This window comes from Melanerpes formicivorus, unplaced genomic scaffold, assembly GCF_026170545.1.
Source record: "Melanerpes formicivorus ecotype bairdi unplaced genomic scaffold, bMelFor1.0.p_v2 SCAF_33, whole genome shotgun sequence".
NCBI lineage: Eukaryota > Metazoa > Chordata > Aves > Piciformes > Picidae > Melanerpes > Melanerpes formicivorus.
The window spans coordinates 5,450,690-5,464,121 of record NW_027142385.1 but is presented as its reverse complement, the minus strand read 5'-3'; the positions used below and the strand labels follow the sequence as shown (position 1 = coordinate 5,464,121).

The 13,432-nt window shown below is 55.7% G+C and overlaps 1 protein-coding gene across 5 annotated transcripts; it reads left to right on the top strand.

Moving 5' to 3' along the window:
* The first annotated feature begins 383 nt into the window (after window positions 1-383).
* PTGS1 (prostaglandin-endoperoxide synthase 1) lies at window positions 384-12,336 on the top strand. 5 transcript variants are annotated; one of them, XR_010989505.1, is made up of 12 exons: window positions 2,174-3,709; window positions 5,616-5,732; window positions 5,893-6,033; window positions 6,800-6,943; window positions 7,458-7,639; window positions 7,731-7,814; window positions 8,131-8,377; window positions 8,959-9,245; window positions 9,977-10,124; window positions 10,462-10,837; window positions 10,915-11,031; window positions 12,147-12,336. XR_010989505.1 is itself a non-coding variant. In XM_068155802.1 (11 exons), exons 1-10 carry the CDS (start codon window positions 417-419, stop codon window positions 10,815-10,817), a joined length of 1,830 nt encoding a protein of 609 aa, XP_068011903.1. In that variant the 5' UTR covers window positions 384-416; the 3' UTR covers window positions 10,818-10,837; window positions 10,915-12,336. The 5 variants fall into 5 exon arrangements, 4 of the variants coding, with proteins under 4 accessions (XP_068011903.1, XP_068011902.1, XP_068011904.1 ...); XM_068155802.1 differs by lacking the exon at window positions 2,174-3,709 and adding an exon at window positions 384-540 and having other exon boundaries at window positions 10,915-12,336; XM_068155801.1 differs by lacking the exon at window positions 10,915-11,031 and having other exon boundaries at window positions 2,173-3,709.
* Window positions 12,337-13,432: the final 1,096 nt, after the last annotated feature.

Below are 13,432 nucleotides of genomic sequence, written 5' to 3'. Positions count from 1 at the left end.
AGGCAGGGAGCTTATAGTTCAGGGTATGGGCATGGGGGTCCTTGAGCACATCAGAACCAGGCTGTGGGCATGGGGATGCTGGGGAACTCAGGGACCAGAGCATGGACACGTGGATGCAGTGGAACATGGGGAGCAGAAGATGACTATGGAGATGCTCTGTGTGGGAACACAGAGAGACACGGGGCGACCTGGGGATGGGCTCCTAGGAGACTTAGAACTCAGGACACGGCTGGGCACCCAAAGGAGGTCCGGGGGGGCCCCGGGAGGGGTGCGCGAGTCGGGTCAGCCTACCTCGGCGGGCCGGGCTGTTGGAGGCGGCTCCGTCCCGTCGGGGGCGGGGGGAGGCGCGGCGGGGGGCGGGGGCGGCGGGGCCGGGCCAGGGACGGCGGCGGGACGCGGCGGAGCTGCCTCTCGATATGGGCGGTGGGGGCCGCGCCCGGGACCCTCCAGCCGCAGGGCTGTGCCTGGCCGGACTGCGGCTGCTACTCGCCCACGCTTTGCTCCTGTCCGCCGCCGGGAGCACCGCGACTGACGGCTCCGGTATGCGGGGAGGGGGCCGGCACCGGGAGGGAGCGAGTCTCACGGGATTCGGTACTGGCAGGAGTGGCGACATCCCGCACGGGAGGGACCTGGGGAGCGAGGCGGGACCCGGCCCCGGGGGCTCCGTACCGGGGAATGCGGGGGGATCTGGTCTCAGACGTGCACCTCTCGGAGACGCCGGGGTCCCGCAGCGGTCGCCGGGAGAGGTCGGCAAGCTTACACCAGCGCTGCGGGTAGGGTCCACGTTCCCGGGGGTGCCCAAGGCAGGATCGTGCCCACCACCCCGGGATGGTCGTCACGCTGTCGGTGCCCGGACCTGGCCACAGTGCTTGGGGTGGGGGACAGGGCAGGAGTAGCAGAAGCCCCGAGGACACTGCCTGGGACAGAATCTCAGGAGCTGCAGGGTTTGGCCCGTCACACCTGACCAGAGAGCAAAGTCACCCATGAAGACCAAACTTCCCTGGTACCTCCCACTGTGGCCATGGAGGGACCACACGCAGAGGCTGGAGGAGCTGTCAGTGGCCCAAATGTGTCTGCACGACAGAGCTGGGCCCCTTCCAAGACCAGTGCTGTCCTAAGAGGCCCTAGATAGGATGACACCAAGGCCAACCCAGGGTGGTTCCATCACTGAGTTAAGGAACAGCACCCAGCTGAGGCAGGGCTCCTCAAAAGAAACGGGACAATATCCATGAGCACTGGCAGACAAGGCCCTTCCCTGCTCTCCCCAAACACATACCAGGTGCAACTGCAGTTTAGGGGTGAGGGTGGAGGGCTCGGAGCAGCAGGGATGGCTCCAGTGGCCTGAGCCATCCTTTCATTTCCACGTCTACATGCCACAGCAGTTCACCATATGCTGGCACAGCCATGGTGGTCTCAGGCTGCCTGTGCACCAAGGGGTGCCAAGGAGTAATGCTGCTTGTGGCAGGCATCCACAGAGCATATTGTGAAATAAAACCACAGCTCAAATCCCATCAAGTCCATCCCTAGACCCTATAGTGCAGATTCCTCCAGGTCCTTAATGTGGCATTGACTCCAGTCCCTCTTCCATGAAATGACCTCCTGCCCTGCAGGATAACAGTGACCCTTTTCAGGTTTTACAGCTCCTCACTGATGTTCTCAGCAAACCCAGCCAGGCTCTAGCCACCTGTGGTGCAGACACTGCTGGTGGTGACCCCATCTCCAACAGCCTGCCTAGGTTGTCAGAGATGGTGTGCCCAAGCCCAAGAGTCTCCAGAATGTGCACAGGCTGAGTGGATACCCCTCCATGGCAGGGGAAGTGGGACAATGGGAGAACTCACCTGAGCTGAGCTGGGTGTGAACTGGCAGGAGCTGGCAGGTCCACCCATAAGGGACAGCAGGGTTGGGTGACCACAGCATGGTCAAGCCACTCTGTAACCCTCTGAGTTTCTCAGTCTCAGGCTGTGGGAACAGACCAGGAACAACTGGAGTGAGTGCTGCAGGAGGAGGGGCAGTGCTGGGAAGGCAGCGGGCACCCTGCTGTGGGGCTCACTGGGCACATCTGCACTAAAGGAGGGACCCCATGGGATGGATCTGGCTGTGGACAAGCAAGGGACAGGCTCTGCATGGTCTGCCTCGCAGGTCCAACATGTTCCAGTATGAGAAGCTTCTGCTGGGGGTTGAGGACAGTCAAGAGCAGCACCTATGTGTCCTGAGCACCGGAGAGGGCCTGGAGACCTAGTGGGGATGCACATGCTCAAAGTAGCTGAGACAGATGCATTGCACACTGGGATGGTGCAGGCATGACCTGGAGCTGACTGACTGCTGCATGCCGAGATCAAAGCAAATTTCACTCTGTGGGAGGAAATAAAAAGATACCTGGGATATACATGAAAGGACAACTGTCTTCCAAGCCTCCATTAAGGAAGAAGATATCTGATTGAGGAATTAGGGGAACTGCACTGTGCCCTGAGGTGCTGTCAGCAAAACCACCAGGCTCCTGGGAGGAGGAGCGCTGCACTGGTTGGACTACGGCTCTAATCTGGACCACAGCCCTAATCTAGCCCTCGGATCTGCTCTCAAGCACCAAGTGACAGGATGTTGGGCTGAGACTGGTATCTCCTGCTCACTTTGTTGCTTGGAGCAGTTCTACTCGACTCCTTGCTGACTTCACCTTGGCTCTGAACAGTAATGTTTACTCTCTGTAGACTTTTCCTCTGGTTGTGGTTGGAGCCAAGCCAGTCCCATGGTGTTTCTATGTTTTCCCCTGCAGATACTGTTCTTGGCTGCTGGCTTGCCCTTGGGGTGTAGTTTTGTACAAGTTTTACAGCAAAATAAACCTGACCATCCTCTTCACAGCTATTCCAAAGCTCGGGTAAATGGGAGGTGCAGTAGCACCTTAACATCACTGTCTGCCCAAGCTCTGGCCATAGGGCAGGCCAGGAACAGACCCCACTGAGTGAAGACAGACAAGGACCTCTGGCAGAACCACTTTTGACTCACGTCTGTTTCCACAGCCTGTGGTCAAACATCTCCTCTCAGCACAACTCTTCTGCAGTAGGGTTCATGGAGCTTCAACCCAGGCTGCATGGGGGAGCCTGCTGCTGCACCAAGAGCCCTGAGGGCACATCACACCCTCCAGCCAGCCTGGCTGTCCCTCCAACAGCCCATCCTTCGGGCCAGCAGCCCGGCTCAGGTGCACAGAGGAGGATTGCCGAATCCCACGTGTTGAGCAGCTGTGGCCCTGGCACACTGCTCTTGCTCATGGTGCTGCCAGAAGTGGTTGCAGATGATAATCTGGCTGTGTTGACTGTGCTGTGAACAGCTCCTGGGCTCGAGGAAGCCTCCCTGAATCAGAAAAACAAGTGCGTGAGCCTTTCATTGTCTTCAGAGCCCGCGGCCGTGGAGCTGTGTTCCATCGAGCAATCCTGGCTCCAGCCTGGCCATGATTCACCCCAGGTTGCTTTGGCTGTGGTTTGCAGAGCAGATGTTGTCCCCAAAATCTGGCATTTTTCAGCGGTGATGGAGCGTGTCCATCAGCTCTGCCGTCACGGAAGAGGCTGTGCTCCAGCACGGAGGCTGGCAGCAGCTCTCCCCATACCTGGAGCCTTCCTGGCAGGGCCAGTGCAGGATTCCTGGCTGGGGTGGGGAGAGGCACAGAGGCGCTGCAGGAGTGAGGCTCCAGAAGGACATGAGGGGGTTGCTGTTGCAGGTCAGGACATGCTTCGTCCCCCTCCCACCCTTTTTGCTGTAACATGCCACTCCCACTGCACCTCTGCGACCCTGCGGCGCTGACACCGCTGTGAACCGTGGGATGAGGCAGCTCGGCCAAGCCCGGCGTGCTGCCAAACCCACCTTGGAGGAGTGCTCAGCTGCAACAAGCCATTGAGCCCTGCACCGGGGAGATCCCCGGTAAAGTGAATATCTACTAACTCCTCACAGCACCTGGAGATGGGGCAGGGCATTACCTGCCGTGCCAGACCTGGTGGCATGGAGCACCCTCCTGGCACAAGCCTGCACCAGTTTCATATCCCCTGGTTGCAAGGGGCTCAGCATGGGGCTGCTCTGTTGGGCATTTGCAGTGCTTGCAGCAGAGTTGAGTGCAGAGCTGGTGGTGCAGGCACAGCCCAGAGGAGGCACCAGCTGTGCTGCAACATGGCTCCCTTTGTAAAATTCCTGTCTTGCAAAAACCCAAACAGGTGATCTGACCTCAATTTGTCTGAGATAAATAAGAACCTGCCTGCTGCTTCCTGTCTGGATACATGAAAAGATGGGAGATGAAAGGGAGTCTGACAGAAGAGCTGGGGGCTGAACATACCTTTGCAAACCATCCCCCATGATAGTGAGGGATTTGGGATCACAGGGGTGAGCACAGCAGGGTCAGAACTGCTCACCAGGCCCCAGGCTCCTGGGTGGCTAATGCCCTGCCCTGAGTCTGTGGCTAGGTGGGAGTCTGAGTAACTCCACAAAATTAGCTTTATTTTTCAAAGATGATAGTTTTTAGCTCCAATTTCCTTTGGAAAAAAATGTGGTTTCTATTCTGTGTGCCTGTCCCTCCACCCCAGTGCTGGAACCTGTTCCCAAATTCTAGAAGAATTTGAAGCAGGGCCTGCAGAGTCCATGTGCATCAGCTGATGGACCCAGGAGACATTACTTTATTAGCCATGACACTGGGCACACCAGGAGCAGCTCTTCATGGTCTCTTCTAGTGCTGCCCATCCCCACAGCCAGTGGCACCAGAGCTGAGCAGTCTGTGTTGCACCCCTGTCCCTGTGGGTCCCAGTGGGCCTGGGCACCATCATTGTGTTAATGCACACTGAAGCCCTCAGCCAGGTGTGCTCCAGGAGGTCTTATCTCTTGGCGCTTCTGTTCTCCTGGCACAAAGGCTCCACCCTGGGTCTGTGGGGACCAGCCCAGCTTGGTGGCAGCACTGCTCCCAGCTCCTTCTGTCCCACAGGATCCTGCCGCTGTGGGATGGGTGGGAAGGGGCCCTTATCTCACTCCTGCAGGCTGGGGCACCGAGGCGGCAGAGGAAGGGGCTGGGCAGAAGCTGGGGGAACAAGCCCAGGGGTCAGCCCTTCTCATCCGCTTGGCATGGTGAGGGCGGAGGAGCCGCTTGCCAAAGCAAACTTCAGCCCTGACTGTTGCTGTTACTATTAACACCAGCACCATGTCTGCTCTGCTTTGTTCTCTGATGGGGCTCTGGGAGCACAGCAGCCCCTCTGTGAGGCCACAGCTCCAGCCTTGCAGGAGACCACTGTGACATGGTCCCACAGTAGCATGGGGCACCATCAACAGCCTGAGGTAGGGCTGGGGCTTGCAGCACCTGTGGATGTGTGGCCACAGGATGCAGACAGTTCCTCTGGCAATCCCAAGTGTTTCAGACACCGTTAACTTCCACAAGGAAGGTGACAGTGTGGATGGACAGGCTGCCCAGGGAGGTGGTGGAGTCACCATCTCTGGAGGTGTTCAAAACCCCTGTAGACATGGCCCTTCAGGACATGGCTTAGTGAGCATGGTGGTGTTGGGTAGACAGCTGAGCTTGATGATCTCAGAGGTATTTTCCAACCTTAATGATTCAATGACTCTATGACAGTGACATCTCTCTCTCCCTGCAGTGAATCCCTGCTGCTATTTCCCCTGCCAGAACCAAGGAGTGTGTGTGAGAGTTGGCCTGGAAGGGTACGAGTGTGACTGTACTCGGACAGGATACTTTGGGGACAACTGCACCTCCCGTAAGTCCCTCTAGCTCAGAGGACCTCTGGCACTGGTGGGTCTCTGGGTGGCCTGCTGTGCCTGCAGCTCTTGCTTTCACCAGCAACAGTGTGGGTGGGTCGGGGTCATCAGTGGGCTTCATTAGCAGGGTGAGCTGTTTGCCTGGTTTATCTCCCCCAGCTGAGTTCTGGACACGCCTCCATGACCTGCTGAAGCCCAGTCCTGCCTTTTACCATTTTGTCCTGACCAACTTCAAGTGGTTTTGGGACATTATCAACAGCACCTTCATCCGGGACACACTCATGAGGCTCGTGCTCACAGGTGAGGTGTTGGAGCAGATCTTTGAGTACAGCAGGACCTGGGATTCCTTAGGTATCAGCAGAGATGTGGGTGGGGGTGGCATGGGTGCCGTGACGCTGAGAAAATCCCATGGGCATGGTGGGCACCAGGTTTGAGTCACCTCACCAAAAGACCCAGGGAGGTTGTCATCCCATCACCCTCTCAGAGGAGGCTGTTCAGTCAGGCAGCAGCAGGGTACAGGAGGTGGTCAGGCTGGACCCTCTCTGTGTCCCCAGTCATGTGTCCCCAGCTGTGTGTCCTCAGCCATACTCTGGGCCAACAGCCAGCTGGAAAACACAGGCGGCTCACAGCACACGGCTCTCCCTGGGCCAAAGGGCTCTTCAGCAGCTGCACAGAAAGCAGCCTATGGAAATGTGGTCCTGGTTACTCATGTCCCCACATTCATCACTTTGCATAAATATTTAGGTTCCAGCCCTTGGAGCCGTAGCGACACGTTTGCAAGGATCCGGCTGTTGGTTTCACCATTTCTATGTGGTTGTCATCTCATCCATCATCCAAGAATCCACTTGGCACATTAGTACGAGCCCTCCTCTGCTGTGAGGAGCTGCAGACTTTAAAAGGCTCAGAGCAGAGCCCAGGATGGCTGCATGCCTACTCTGCCTGTACCTTTCTGGTTTATGGGGTAGCAGAGATCTAGCAGCGCTGAGTGGGTGAGCCAGGGCCATGGGCAGAGCCCATGAGGTGCTGCCCTGGACCCCACACTGGTGACTCCCATCTCTCCTTTCAGTTCGTGCCAATCTTATCCCCAGTCCCCCCACCTTCAACTCTGACTATGGCTACATCAGCTGGGAGGGTTACGCCAACGTCAGCTATTTCACCCGCGTCCTCCCACCCGTGCCAGACAACTGCCCAACTCCCATGGGGAGCAAAGGTACGTGGCTGGCCTGCGGGGACTGGCACCATGTGGTGCTGGGGACAGGGCTGAGTCACCAGAGTAGCACCCTGGGTCTGTTCCTGGTGCGGTATCACAGAATCAGAGACTGTTGGGGGTTGGAAGAGACCTCAAAAAATGTCTAGTCCAACCTCCCTGCCAGGAGAGCAGGAGCACCTCAGTGTTTTCAACCCAGCCATGCCTGAGCCTTTGCATTTGCCATGGCACAAATGCAAGGCACCACTGGCAGTGTCACATGCTACTGCTGTCCTGCTCAAGCTGGTCCCACAGGCAAGAGAAACCTGATGGCATCTAAACCACTGTTGGAACATCTCAGATTGAGCTGCTGGGGCATGCCATAGCCTGTGTAAGCGGGCTATAAGGTGTCTGTGCAGACAAGTCAGTGCCTGGTGCTGTGGGAGACACAGTAATGCTTACCTACAGCCCCACCACTAGCACTGGTACCCAGCTGAATCAGCATGGGACATCTGCCCTTAATCCCCATCCTTTGCAGGGAAGCAGCAGCTCCCCGACCCCCAGCTCCTGGCAGAGAGGTTCTTGCTGCGGCAGAAGTTTGAAGCCGATCCCCAAGGCACCAACCTGATGTTTGCCTTCTTCGCTCAGCACTTCACCCACCAGTTCTTCAAGACGTCTGGGAAGATGGGACGTGGCTTTACCAAGGCACTGGGACATGGGGTGAGTGAGACACAGGGGCTTGCAGGGAGTGAGGAGGGGACTGGGGCATTCACGGCCTCTCAGAGCAGCCTTGACACCGCTTTCTTGGCAGGTGGATCTCGGGCATGTGTATGGGGACAACCTGCAGCGGCAGCACCAGCTGCGACTCTTCAGAGATGGGAAGCTGAAATTCCAGGTAGCGCTTGGTGCAACCTGTGCTCCACAGTTGTTTGAAGCCCAAGGTTGTCTGGAAGCTCAGAGGAGACCCCAGCCCTGATGCTCTGTGTGGCTGCTTGCCAGCAGTGCCAAGTCAGGAGGACAAGCTTTGGGGTGTAGCTGTTTGGATGGCAGCAGCCATTCTGCAGTCAGGACTCTTTGAGGGTGTTCCTGTCCTTGCACTGCCTGCAGGAGATGAGCTGTGGTGCCATCAGGGAGGCAGGTCCCATCTGGGCAGGCTTTCACTGGGGTAGTTTTCTCCTCCCTTTCTGCCATCCTGTTCTTCTCTCCCCAAGGTGGTGGATGGAGAAGTGTACCCTCCCCTGGTCACTGATGCTCCAGTCCACATGGTCTACCCCTCTGCCACCCCCAAGGAGAAGCAGCTGGCAATGGGACAGGAGGTGTTTGGGCTGCTGCCAGGGCTCGGCATGTATGGCACGCTCTGGCTGCGTGAGCACAACCGTGTCTGTGACATCCTGAAACAGGAGCATCCCACCTGGAGTGATGAGCAGCTCTTCCAGACAGCTCGTCTCATCCTCATTGGTAAGGCCAAGAGGTGCTGCAGGGCACTGGCACAGTGGAGTCCTGTGTCCCACCTCCCTGGGCGAGCCCCAAGGACTTGGGCATTGGTTGGTCTCAGTGGTGGCAGTGGTGGCCAGGCTGCTTATAGAGGCTGGAAGATTTTCTCTAGTAGCCTTCTGTGGATCATTGCTTGTGGTCCCTATAGCAAAAACATGCTTTAGTCCATTAAAAAAAAAAAATTAGAATAATTTTGTCCTCATTTTGAATTATTCCATTTTGATGTTCATTATAAATTTACTATAATCTCATGAAAAGCCTTTTTGGACCAAAATCCAGGAAAAAAAGCCAGGTCATCACATTATCTCCAAGAAGCATATCAAAGTCAGCTTCCTTCAGGAACTGTTTTCAGTTTTGGCAGACTGATCTTTGCTGGTGAAATAATTATTCACTGAAATGCCCAACCAACTCAACAAGCCTTTAGTCAGAAAGCTCTCAGGTGGTGGATGGGTGGAAGGATGCAGTGCGGTAGCACATGTGTAACATCTCGGGGTACAGATCTGATAGCTCCTGCTGCTACCAGCTGCTTCTCTCCTCCTGCCCAGGGGAGACCATTAAGATTGTCATAGAAGACTACGTCCAGCACCTCAGTGGGTACTACCTGAGCCTCAAGTTTGACCCCGAGCTGCTGTTTGGGAAGCAGTTCCAGTACCGGAATCGCATCGCAGTGGAGTTCAACCAGCTCTATCACTGGCATGGGCTGATGCCCGACTCCTTCATCATCCAGGGGAAAGAGTACAGCTATGATCAGTTCCTCTACAACACCTCCATGCTCATGGACTATGGTGTGGAGGCACTGGTGGAATCCTTTTCCAAGCAGATTGCAGGAAGGGTAAGTTCTTGCTCTTCTCTCCCAGCTAGTGCTGGGGCTGTAGGACCCCAGGAGGGATGGTGGTGGTACTGTGAAGGCAGTGCCCTTAGCAGTGACACTCGGCAGAGGGTCATATGTCACACAGAGCCTTCTACGCAGCCCAGCACCTGATGGGCATGTCATGAGTCCTTCTCGCAAGCACCATAGCAAGGCTGGGCCTTGGCAGCCCTGTTGATTCTGTAGTCACCCTTGTGGTGTCACCAGGAGCCACAGTAAGCTGAGATCTCCTGGCCCAGATTGGGTCAGCAGCCTGGGTGTGGAGCAGCTTGCCTGGCACTGTTCTTTGCTGCCATCGCATGGATGCTTTCTTCCAAGCGATTACATCCACGTTTCTGACCCTTTGCTTGTGCAGAGCAGCAAGGCTGAGGCAGAGACCCACTACTCTCTGGGCTCTCCCTGTTATCCCAAACTCCCATAGTCTCTCCCCTCACTTCAGGCCACTGAGTCACCATTCATCTGTAGCTTCTCCTGCGTCATTTGCTGACCTGTCCTGGCAGTGGGACTGACTTCAGCCCAGGCTGCTCTACAGCTGGCTTTTAGCACAGTGTAGTGATTCCCTCTTTTCTGGTTGTTGCAATGACACCTTGGTCTCCACTACACCGTGCCCAGGACATGGATACTTTAGTGCTGGAGCAGATGCTGGTGCTGCCTTGTGGCTTATGTGTACTCCTCCTTGTGTTCTCACCCTGCAGATAGGTGGGGGACAAAACATCAATGCAAATATCTTGAACGTGGCCGTTGGGGTCATCAAGGAATCCCGGCAGCTGCGGCTGCAGCCATTCAACGAGTATCGGAAGAGGTTTGGCATGAAGCCCTACAAGTCATTTCAGGAGCTAACAGGTAGGGCTGCACAGCAGCTCTCTGGGCTTCAGTGGGGCAATATGGATGCTCTGTGCCCACTGCTGGGATACAGACCATGATCCCCCTGCTGCTGGGTTCACCCAGCAGAGCAGCTGCTCCTGCCCCTCCCAGCCTTGCCTGGTTGTGACCCTTGCACCCTTGCGGTCCTTCCTCCCAGGAGGCTGGATGGCTGGTCCAGAGGGCAATGCCTGGCCTGCGAGCTGGGCTTGCTACTGCCTGGGTCACAGGAGCTGGCATGTTCCTGTTACCCACAGCAAGGCCAGTCCTTGTTAGGGTGATTCCCTTGCTAAAGCACTCTGGTGTTTACTTGATGCAGGAGAGGAAGAGAAGGCAGCAGAGCTGGAAGAGCTGTATGGAGACATCGATGCTCTGGAGTTTTATCCAGGCTTGCTACTTGAGAAGCCCCAACCCAATGGTATTTTTGGGGAAAGCATGGTGGAGATTGGAGCTCCCTTTTCCCTGAAAGGGCTTTTTGGAAACCCCATCTGCTCCCCAGAGTACTGGAAACCCAGTACATTTGGTGGAGAAACTGGTTTTGAGATAGTTAAGACAGCATCACTGGAGAAGCTCGTGTGCCTCAACGTGAAGAAGTGCCCCTATGTGGCGTTTCGTGTGCCGGATGAAGTGGAAAACGGCAGCCCTCGGGGTGGTGGACCATCTACTGAGCTCTAGCACCAGGACAGCCTCCCCAGGTAGAGACCATCCTTGCCCAGGCACCAGATAAGCTGAGCTCCTGGTGTGATACTGAATAGCCCATTCCTTTCTGCAGGGAGCAGCAAGGACTTGGGGACCTCCCACCCCTGTGCTGGTCAGGAGCAGGACAGAAGATGATCCCATCCTGGGTGTCCTTCACACCAGCCCATGGGGAGAGGCTGGTATTAACTCTGTGAGGAGCTTGAGTGCTGCAGGAGTGTGGCTGCCACCACTGTCCTCAGCAGACCCAATTCTTCTGCTAGTGAATATCTTGCACTAAGGCAGCTTTGGGGTTCTCCAGGGGACACCCACCTCCCTGGGACGCACTGGACTCCTCTGTGCTTTGTCACTCCCCACCCCCTGCTGCTTTCCAACACCAGGCCATCAGCAACCCCACTTCCACAGGACTTCCTAGCTCAGGACAGAGGGGCATAAAGCCTAGGGAGCCCCTGTGGTCCTTTGTCTTCTCCTGCATCCAGTCATGGTGCTGAGCTCCCCAAGGGAGGCAGGTGGCAGCATGCAGAGGGATGGGGAGCACATGCTGGAGGTGATCATGTTGGCCCAGCAGTGGATGAGCTTGCAGTAGGAACCTGTACTGATACGCTCCTCCTGCAGCTGCTCAATGCCATCCATCCCAGCCTCCCCAGTGTGTGGTCATAGCTAAGACACAGCTAAGAAGGAACCAAAGCAATGTCTCTGTGTGAGGAGACATGGGGAGAAGCGTCAGATCACACCTCCCAGACCTCCTCTATCTCCCACCTGCCGGCTTGGCCCTCAGTGTGCACCACCAGCTGCTCACACTGTGCTGCTTGGAGCAAGATGCTACCTCTGTGCAAACACAGCAATGAAGACTCTCTTGTTCTATGATTTTCACACTTCCCTGCTCAGCAAATGGCATCCCCAAGAGCCTGCTTAAGCTCTGCTCCACAAACACATGCAGATGTCAGCTCTCACTGACATGATGACATGGTCACTGGCAGCTGCTGACACAGCCTTGATCCCCATCACATCCCAGTTCACTATCAGGAAAACAGACATTTAAAAGAATAAATGATTTTTAAAACTCATTTCTTCCAGCCAGTTTCAAAGCTTTGCCTCACCAGCACTAGGCCCTGTAAGAAAGCAACATGCTCAGGAGGCAGCAGGAGCTGGGGGAAAGGAGAAGTCCCTGGAGCATTGCTGGAAGGCTGGTGTCCCTGCTGGGGCACAGCTGGGCCATGCAGCTGGAGCAGTCTGTGCTCAGCAGCACTGTGCTGTGTCATTGCCAACCACATCAGAAGAAATAAATGGAGTGTCCTTCCTCCTTAGGAGATGCTTTGGTGGGATTCAAGTCTCCTGTGAAGAGTTGAGCTACGCTGCCCTCCAGCCACCACCACTCCACAGCCCTGCGCTGCCAGCCCTGTGCTGCCTTGTGATCCTGATACCGGAGCTTGCACCCAACATTGTGTAATTCTGTTACATAAAATCTATCCACACCTAAACCTTGCTAGCCAAGTATTTTGTGGGCATGAAATGGAGAGCAGAGGGGTGCAGTCTCCTCCTGTGCTGAGCCAGAGGAAGGGAATGCTCCTGGGCTCCTGCTCTGTCCCAGCAGGACTTCTACCTGGCATGGTGACTTCATACTACTGAGGCCTTGGGGGCTGTGCTGTTCCTGGCCAGACTCACATGGAGTTTGCCACACTGAACCCCTGAGCAGTGCTGGCTGCTCCTCTGCCCATCACACAGGGCCACAGGAGTCAAGAGGAGAACCAGGGCAAGGAACTCAGGTCCAGGGTGCTGGTCCAAAACCTGGGGCCAGGCAGCATGTGAGAGGCAGTGCAGGGAAGGGTGAGGCAGACAACAGATGTGATATTTCCAAGGTATTTTCAGACAGACACAGCCTCCTGCATACTCTCTGATGCCATTCCCTTAGGGAAAGAAAGGATAGGTGGGGCAGGAGATGTTGGCCAGTTGGAGAGGGAATGACAATCCTGTCATATCCCACCTTCTGCCCTAGAAGTTTCAATCATTTCTGGTTGCACCAGCTGAGGTTTTTTTTTATACCTACCAACCAAGTATGTCATGATTTAAATTCCTCAAGAGGGGTTGTTTGGGGCACTTCCAAGCAATATTAAAACCAGTTACAGGGAGGTGTTACAGGAATTTCAAACCAGGGAGAATGAAAGAGCTCGTGCCTTGGCAGGGACATGTTAGGAGGATGTCATAGCAAGAGAACATCTGTAAGTGAAGACTCCCAAGGCAGAATCCTTCTTACTTGCTCTCTTTAACCCTTTGGAAATTAGATGGGTTTATCAGGATATCATCTGAATTTTAGTTTCCTAATGGTGTAAAGGGAGGCAGAGAGGCAGAGCCAATCTATGGGGGCACAGTGGGCAGGTTGCCTGCTGTGTGGCTCACCTGTGCTGCCCCAGGCCTGCCCAGTCATCCTGTCACATTGAGACCCCAGATTACTGGCCCCGTGCAGCACACAGCATTGTAGCAAAAGACAAGAGGAGATGTGGTGCTTTCCTGTCTCACAGTTCCCTTTCCCCAGCTTTCCCCTCTGGCTGAAAGCCAGCACATGGTGACACTGTACCCAGGTACCAAAATGACCA

What these genes read in the sequence shown, in the direction of transcription:
- PTGS1 (XM_068155801.1), top strand. Translation starts at nt 3,520, where the DNA reads ATGGAGCGTGTCCATCAGCTCTGCCGTCACGGAAGAGGCTGTGCTCCA. An exon ending in AACTCCCATGGGGAGCAAAG is followed by an intron (nt 6,944 to 7,457) that starts GTACGTGGCTGG and finishes CATCCTTTGCAG; the next exon opens with GGAAGCAGCAGCTCCCCGAC. An exon ending in CCAAGGCACTGGGACATGGG is followed by an intron (nt 7,640 to 7,730) that starts GTGAGTGAGACA and finishes CTTTCTTGGCAG; the next exon opens with GTGGATCTCGGGCATGTGTA.